The 8,956-nt window shown below is 39.5% G+C and overlaps 1 protein-coding gene across 1 annotated transcript; it reads right to left on the reverse strand.

The window, feature by feature from the left end:
* Nucleotides 1–430: 430 nt before the first annotated feature.
* On the reverse strand, nt 431–8,717 carry LOC149500790 (uncharacterized). The gene is made up of 3 exons (XM_089735048.1): nt 8,566–8,717; nt 6,254–6,953; nt 431–4,491 (listed from the first exon to the last, which is right to left on the reverse strand). The coding sequence occupies exons 1-3, from the start codon at nt 8,572–8,574 to the stop codon at nt 701–703; spliced, it is 4,500 nt and encodes a 1,499-aa protein (XP_089591174.1). The 5' UTR covers nt 8,575–8,717; the 3' UTR covers nt 431–700.
* Between the last annotated feature and the right edge of the window lie 239 nt (nt 8,718–8,956).

The following is an 8,956-nucleotide window of genomic DNA, read 5'->3' on the forward strand; positions in this document are numbered from 1 at the left end:
CGTCGCTCATGGACGTCAGCAATGCCAGGGGCAGAGCCAAGCCGCTGCCTACCATAAAGAACTCTCCGCAAGCCTCGTTTGAAGAAGGACATGTCATAGCGCTCGGAAAACACCGTGGAGGGGTCTGTCTGTTTGTTCCGGCTGATCCCTGGAACGGCTGGACCGATTTTGATGAGACTTTCAGTAATAGGTAGCTGATGATATAAGAAGTAACTCAGGCTAATTTTTTTTAGACTAGCTTCGCCCCGCGGCTTCACCCGCAGTTATTGTCGTACTGCGCGCAACATGGCGGGACTCGCCTATCAATAATAAAATTTAATGTTTCCGAAGCGAAGTGAGGGCGAGTCGCTAGTATCAAATAAACTTGTTGTCGTTGTTCGCTATCACGTGAGGATAGTGCTTTGATAAAAAAGGCGACCAAAGAAAACAATTTTTTGTAGATTCGTTCGTGAATCATTTATTTACAAAATAATAATTTACATTTAAAATTTAAAATTAATTCCGTACATTCTAAGCAAAAAAACCTGTTCTAAGATTCCGTAATGATCGTACTACATCTTTTTTATGTTTACCGTTAATTGATAAACTTTTAATAGCTTTTTAAAATTATTTTTTGGCCCAGAGTGTCGGTATTCTAAAAAAGATAAATTACAATTTAAAATCACAAATGTCTTACAATTCTAAACAATCACTAATGGCACTAGTAATGATAGCCGGTTTTCTCGTCAAACCTCTGAGGTTGTTTGGGACCACTGAACTCTTCACCTTTGGTTTCTTGGTTTTGAGCATCCTGATTTGAGGTTTGACCAAATTGAGCTATCTTACAGCATGGTTTACCAAAAGCGGGCTTAGCCTGAACTTCGGATTCCTGTCCCGTCGATGCTTGAGCTGATGCGGTGGCTGATGGACCTTGAGCAGTCGCTGAACTTGATGCCTCTGACTCCTGTGACGGTCTTTGACTGTATGAGGAGGGACTCGATGCGGGCTGGAAACCGAAAGGTTTATTGGGCTGCCTGAAAGCCTGTGAATTGGAGACTGCAGGGCTGCTAGATGCGTATGCATTTGCTGAAGATTGACCAAACTCAGGTTTTGTTGATGCAGGAAATTGTGTCTGGTAATCATTGTACTGTCCACGAGCAGGCTGTGCTTGGTTTGATCCAAAGATTGGTTGCGATTGACCGATTTGGGGAATATTTGCTGGTATTTGACTTCCAAATGGCTTATAAGTTTGGGAACCGAATTTAGAAATGGACTGTTGGTTGTAGTTTGGTGATTGAATTTGTCCAGCTTGCGCTTTTGATGGGAAACCAAATTGAGGCTTGGTTGGAGTCTGAGCAAAACCGAAAGGCTTGTAGCCTTGATTCCCGAATTGTGTTGGAAATCCTTGGGTTCCAGTTACCGGGCTTCCGAAACCAGGTTGTGAAGATTGACTAGTTTGTGGACTTACATTCAGAGATTGGTCAAATTGTGGTTTGGTCTGTTGTATCTGACCAAATTGGGGTTTGAGATTAGATCCAAATGCACCAGTTGGTTGCTGACCAAAAGGCTTTAATGGTGGAGTTCCGAACTGAAAACCAGCTAATTGAGAAGTTGGAATATTTGTGAAGGATGATTGTGAGTTTTGACCAAATTGACCTTTAGCCGGTAGGGATCCAGGTAGAGAAGCAGCACCAAAAGGCTTGAATGATTGGGAACCAAATTGAGACTGAGAAGTTGGCTGTTGCGGTGTAATTCCGAAAGAAAATTGATTAGTTGGTTTGGTTGCTCCAAAAGAAGATGTTTGTATTTCAGTCTCAGTTTTTGAAGGGGACTGGCTGTCTTGATCAAATTGTGGCTTGGTTTGAGGTTGTTCGTTGGAAGATTTATCATCTGAAGAATCTTCTTGCTCAGTTCCAGGAGCTAAAACTGGCTCTGGTTTGTTATACTGATATAGTTCACCGTCATATTGTTGAGTGGGTTTAGATTCGGATGGATTAAAGTTATCTACTGAATCAGTTTTCGCGGGTTCGTCTTGATTGACTCCCTTCTGTGGCTTATACTGATTATTCACGTTTTGTATTGTACTTTGGACTGATTCTGGCTTTGAAAACTGCTGCCCCGATTGTAAAAATGTTTGAGGCTTCTGAGGAGTCAGAACTTGTTGAGGCTTAACACCGATTGTGTTTCCGTATTGAGCAGATGGTATTGTTGGCTTAGTAGGAAATGGGGATGCTGAAGCCTGAGTCACTCCGTTAAATACAGGTTGTGATGCTCCAGGTTGCTGTTCAGGCTTAGAGGTAGAGCTAGCGTATTCTTCCTGATCCTCTGTACTAGGATATTTGATTTTATCTACAGTCGGTATATTTGAGGGCTTAGATGAAAACGGAACCTTACCTCCTTGCTGGATCTCCGAAGATGGAGTACTAAATGGTTTTGTTGGTTGATTATAATAGTAAGAATGATCAGCTCCTTGTGGTTGCTGGACAACTATGGGTTGATTATTAAAAGGCGATGTAGTACTCTGCGTTTCAGGGCGTTGACTACCGAAAGCATTTTGAATGGATCCGCTTGAAGCAGTGGGCTGGCCAAATAGATTATTATTCTGAGAGAATCCAGTTTGAAACGGTGATGGCTGTTTCTGGCCACTGCTGAATTGGTTTTGTTGATTTTGAACTAGGGTTGGGTTCGTTGGCTTGTTAATTCCAAAAGCTCCAGTCTGTGTAAAGCCATTTTGGAATGTCTGTGGCTTATTTCCTATTGAAGCTTGACCAAATTGATTCTGACCTTGCGGCTGTAGATTTGAAGATGATAATGGTTTATTTTGAGAAGCAAATGCTCCATTTTGCGACAATCCCGTTTGAAGAGGCTGAGGTTTGTTTATTAAACCGGGTTGACTAATTTGACCTTGAGGCTGCTTTCCTGGAGTACTTGATGGTTTTGTGTTAAATCCATTATTCTGATTAAACCCATTTTGGAAAGACTGTGGCGGTTGACCCCCAGATAGTGGTTGGCTTAGTTGCTGACTAGGAATCGTCGGGATCTGTGGTTGCGTGCTAAATGCGTTCTGAGTATAACTCGGTTGTTGATTTCCAGAGAATGGTCTTTGACCTTGAAATTGTTGTACGGAAGCTGGCGACGATTGTGTTCCGAAAGCATCATTCTGAGTGAATCCGGTTTGGAAGGACGACGGCCGATTGCTGCTAGTCAGAAGCTCGTTTATTTGACCTTGGCCTTGGGGTTGTTGAACTGGAAAGGCGGAAGGCTGCTTCTGTATATTGTACGAACCGAAAGTAGGTTTGAAGCTTTGAAAGCCCGCTACATGAGAATTTTGTCCTGTTTGGGATGGGAACTGCGAAGTACCGATTTGGCTTGTTGTTGTACTTGTAGACGGTTGGCTTGGATTATTGGAAATCTGGCCTTGTGCGCCGGCGTCACCTTCGTGCTTTTCATCGTTTTGTTTCATAGATGTTGTTAGACCAGCTTGCGGAACAGAGTTTTGAGGCTTGAATGACCCAAAATTATTAGAAGCAGTTTCAGTTGAACCTTGGGGAGAGGTTGATTGCAAAAGTCCCGGTCGAGACACTGATTCTATGGAACCAGAGACTTGTTGCTGATTTCCGTAAGAAGATTGTGAGTTTAAAGTAGATGAAGTGAACTGTCCGGGAGGACTTCCAGATGGGGTTGGAAACCCTCCGATAGATCCAAATGGTTTATTTGTACTAAAAGTGAAAGCTCCTGGCTTCTGAGGCTGTGCATTATAATTAAGTTGAGTTTGTCCGGCGTCACTAAAAGGTGGCAAGTACTCATTATTTATAAAACCACTTTGTCCAGCTTGGCCAAAGTTGGTAGTTCCAGTTGGCTTATAGTTTGACCCGAATTGTTGGATACCCGGTTTGCTTGAAGTACCAGTATAAGTTAGTGAATTTTGAGCAATAGGTTGTTCATCATTAGATGATGACTGCTGATTGTTAGCTGTAGATGGTGTTCCTTGTGCTTCATCAAATTGGGTGAAAGAACCGATAATAGCGCTGCCAATGTTTGTCTGGGAGGTTGAGCCACCAAGCAATGACGGTCCTTGATTAGGCAGGAGACTAGGAAACGTACTGGGAATTATCGAAGATTGACCAAACTGTGGTTTCAGTGACTGCAATCCATGTTGTACAGCAGATCCAATAGCAGAACCAGTGCTGATCAAACTATCAAAACCATTTTGTCCTCCAGGTTTCGAAATGAACTGCGATCCTATTTGGGCCAATTGGCCAAAACCTGGCAATGGTTGGCCAGTAAATGTTTGGCTGCTCAATCCGGGGATGATGGTTGGTACGTCATTTTGCGTTTGAGCGCCATTAGCGGGGCCCGAGTTCAAGCCGTTCTGATTGATGACAGCTCCATTGGAAGTCGTATCTGATCCAGGTCGCTTGTCAAATTGACTCTGTTGTTCGCCATTGTATTTATTACTGTCACTCTCAGTGTAATCACCTTCCGCATTGTATTTCTGAGCATCGTAAGAGCCTGCAAAATAAAAATGAAAGTTGTCTATCATTTGTCAGCGACGTCTCAATAGGCATATGTCATTGATACATAGATCAGAGAGCACAATAACCTAAGCCGACCTGTGACATCTTTTTGAATGAAATAGTTTTTTTTTAGCTTTGATTCAGGAATAGATGTTACATCACGTGAACATCGACAAATTAATGTCGTTATAATGTTCTAAATTTTGAAAAACGCATGTGAATGTCAATGATTAAATATTTAGCTATATAATGAGGGCGTTGTGTCTTTTAATTTGAAATATTGCAAAGACATGAGATATTGGAATTGAAATGCAATAAAAACATCCATTTTAAAATCATAACAAAAAACTTGCGCGGATTAGTAACTAGTTTTCTTTATTGTTTTTAAATTAATGTTTTTGTTTTGTTTGAAACGGATGGTTGTATCGCCTGTGCAAAATAGTGAGGCGTTTTTATTACGTATATGAATGGATGGGCTCATCTGTCTTAAGGTGGCTATTGGGGTCCGTAGACAACACAGCCTTAATGTCACCATCTGAGATGTGAATTAGAAATCTCAATTGAATTGTATTACAGATATTCCACGGTGGGATAATACACGGCAGTAAAAGCCAGGTCGTGGTACCTACCCGTGAGTTTATAAGCCCTACTACCTGTGAATACATTGGCATATTTAAATGTAAGTGATTTCAAACAGTTCAAAATAAATAGCAATATCTTCGGTATTGATAATTGCAGTATCATTTTTGCGATATGAAGACATTGTTTTGACACAGAATGCAAACAGAAAAATGTAAAAGATTCGTCTACCATTAAATTTCATTAACAGTGCATTACTTCATAAATATTTCTGTAAATGCAACAGCACTGGTATTATGTATAGATATAATGTGCATGACCGTCTTTGATTGGAAAATACAAATCCATTAACTGAATAGAGGTAACGGCCCGAATTATCGTCGATATAATGACAAGATTAATTTCCATCGGGTCAGATACATAAACGTATCGTTTTATTTGTTTACAAATTTGTGTTTCGTTAGCATATATGTATTTTTTTTTGTAATCCCATTAATGTTAAAATCGATTACTCATTTTTTTAGTTCGTTTGAAAGTTTGTTTTGCAAGACCGTTTTAGTGTAAGTCGAGTGTTAGTAAATCTGTAATACTAATATTAAATACGTGTAATATTTACGTTTGGATACTTCTTACTCAATCATGGAAAAACGATTGAAACTATTGGATAAAATTGGATTGGGATAAAGTACAGAGTGAATTTAGAACCTGGATTATGACATAGCCCACTTTTTACTATAGAAATGACATGCGTATATTGTAATAGTACTTTCATTTTTTCGTGATTTTACATACCAACTAAATTACCTGATAATTTATGGATCAGAGAGTGACACAAGCTACGGTCTATCCCGGGAAATCCAACACGTTTTAATTCTCTCTAAATCACAAAAGTAACGCGAGTGAAATCGCGAGCTAAGTCTGGTAGCTTACAAAAAATCTCAGAACAATTGGCTTAAGACTTTAAGCTTGTACCTATATTAATTTTGTGATATTGTTATCCATCTATATTACATACTGATAGCTTTGTTGGTCTAGTGATCTTGACTACGATGCATAGAGTCTAGTTTCAATTCTCAGTCGGAGTAAATATATGTATTGAACATATAATGAACAAGAGACCCCCTTAGCCAAACATTTTACAAGCCCTAAGGATGAAATTGAAAAAATTTTTGACTCACCATCGTCAACAAGGCCGGCAGCTTCATCCTTTTTATTCTGCTCGATGGACTTTAGGATCTCGTCAGGAATCGGAGGAGCGGTCGGCAAATGACTTCCCTGCGGCTTGTACCCGTTCTTATCAGCTGTGTAGGTGACGCTGTAGACTTGGCCATCGTCGCCTTTGTAGGAGTACCCGCCCTGGGCATGTACTCCATCATGGGCCACGCCATTTTCTCCGACAGCTATTCCATTATCAGTTTCGAAGCCATAATTATAGTTATTTATGTCGACATTGTTTTCGTAAGTTATTATGTTCGAATTCCTGTCTTGAGTCGCTTGAGGTCTTTCGGGTTTCGCTTCGAATGCCCCATTTACTTGGCCGTTTAGTGGAGCCCCGAAATTGTTTTGAGAGCCTCTGAAGGCTGCGTCACCAACCTTAGATGCCGTCGATCCGTAGGAAGGTCTTGGGCCACCCAAACCGGACTGTTCCGATTCACCTGTAGATCTAGTGCCAGTTAATGCTGCGTCTACCACGACGCCCTGGGCATCGTTAGTATAACTGCCGGCTGGTAGTTCTCCTATTCCTTGGTTAAAGCTTCCCGTGAGAGGAGTTTGTAAGGACCCTGGACTCCCACCAGCTGTTTTAGCAGAAGCGGGTGGTAGGTAGGTCCTGTCTAACTTCGCGGCGCTACATACCGCTGTGAGAGCGGTTAGTACCAGCTGGAACCAAAAATTTTACTTCAAACAGTCGTTTTTGACAAAATAAATACTATTTAGACATTTAGTGAAGCATTTATTACCATATGTAGATAGATTTATTTATCACATATAGATTACCATAGATAACACATGTAGATTTTGATTTAACTATATAATTAAACACTTAAGGATACCAATAAAACAATCCTCATACGTTAGAAATACCTTGACGAATCGCTATTCACGTTAATTTAGACTTTTTTCTATGCTAAAATAAAATAGTGTAAATTTTATTCTATACATTTTTTGCCGTTTCATTAACGCAATGTGATCGATTATTTTAGTTTTGTACAGCTTGAAGAGGATTTAAAAGATTTGGATATGATTCTGGAAAACTGACCATGGCTAATGACCAAATTAACGCACTAAGCGAAGATCTGCTGAAGGCAGGTGTTTGGCTGTGTCCCTGCCACTATTGATGTCCATGAGCAACAGTCACTACGTACAATCAGGGCAGTGTGTTCGTATGCCGACAGCCGCATTGAAAAACATATTAATATGAACATCAAATTTGGAGACTGTAAGTTTTGTGTTGAGTGATAATTGTAAGGTATTTTACTAACTTTCGTAAATGCCTTTTTGGTCAATGAGAGAAGAGACGTTGCTTTATAAAAATTAAACATTGCTTTTTATAATTTGCGTAATTAATAGTGGTATGAGAACTTGAAAGTAGATGATAATGTGAGGAGGGGCTTCCTAAAAAGACTTTGGAAGGACTTTGTTAAAAGGTTGTGTAAGGTAATGTAAGGGCGAAGGATGTCAGTCCAGAGATGACGTACGATAGGCCTGAATGGACATTCTGTACCGACCCAACATAGTGGGATGACGGCACGAACAACAAGGATATTCAGAGCCTCCACTGGTTGCTACCATCATGGATATTTATGTTTGACTTGTTCGAATAGTCGTTATATAGTACAAGTGAGATAATGACATCTTGTTGCAAGTTGGGAGGCATTCGCATTAATTATATCCTTGGACTCAGGTGGCCACTTTATTTCAGTTGGGGTCTGAGATTCTCCCACCAACTAGTATGGCTAAAAAGATAGACAATAAGGGTGTAATCTTACAATTGTTACAAAATTAATTGTGTTTCATATGTGAGCTTTTTAAAAATAAAGCTGTTTGTCTTTGTCTAACAAGAAATAGCGGGATATGTTTTCTCACGCAAAACTTATTAACAATTTATTTGATTTATATTTCGGATTTAACATAATATTTTTTATGTAATTACAAATATTATGATAATAGCATTTTGTATTTAAACGATGATTTAAGGATAAAAACGAGAGAGCTCATATTTTTATGAAAATGCGAACATACATAATAACTTTAATAAATAATTAATTTTTTTACCGTTATACGGATTTAGATCTTGATGACTCATTTTCGACATATTTTTTGAAAGAAACAACTTCGATTTATTTTTATAGGTTTTTTTTTTCTATTTTTAATCGGTATTCAATATGGCGCTTAAGTTCTGATAAGCACTTTACAATCATGAATCAAATTCACACGTTTGAATGCACGAAAAAACCTCATCCCGTAGAAGAAAAAATAAAGGTTATATTACCAAAATCATTTTTGGCGGCCTTCTTCGTTTTTGGATGCTGCTCACTGGATGACCCAAGACACACTACAAGATTACATGATAACTTAAGCTTTTTATAGTCCGCTAAAACGTGCTGCGTCTGCATCGGGCTATGAGCACCGTTATGCCAAATTATTGTGTTGTTAACGCCCACCTTAAGCACTCGAGTTTAGAGATCATATTCGTTTGATAAGTATTTCGCAAGTAATTTTGCTAATAGCACCCCTATTTTTTTTGATTTGGGTAAGCCATTTCGGTTGGTAGGGCTTCGTGTCTATACAGGTTCCTTTATTCTACCTGTTGCTGTTGTCAAGTGATCGTGGATTCTGGTCTGAAGATCGAGACAGCTGCTTTATTAACACAATTGAGATTT

Source organism: Bombyx mandarina, chromosome 19 (assembly GCF_030267445.1).
Source record: "Bombyx mandarina strain Sakado chromosome 19, ASM3026744v2".
Classification (NCBI taxonomy): Eukaryota; Metazoa; Arthropoda; class Insecta; order Lepidoptera; family Bombycidae; genus Bombyx; species Bombyx mandarina.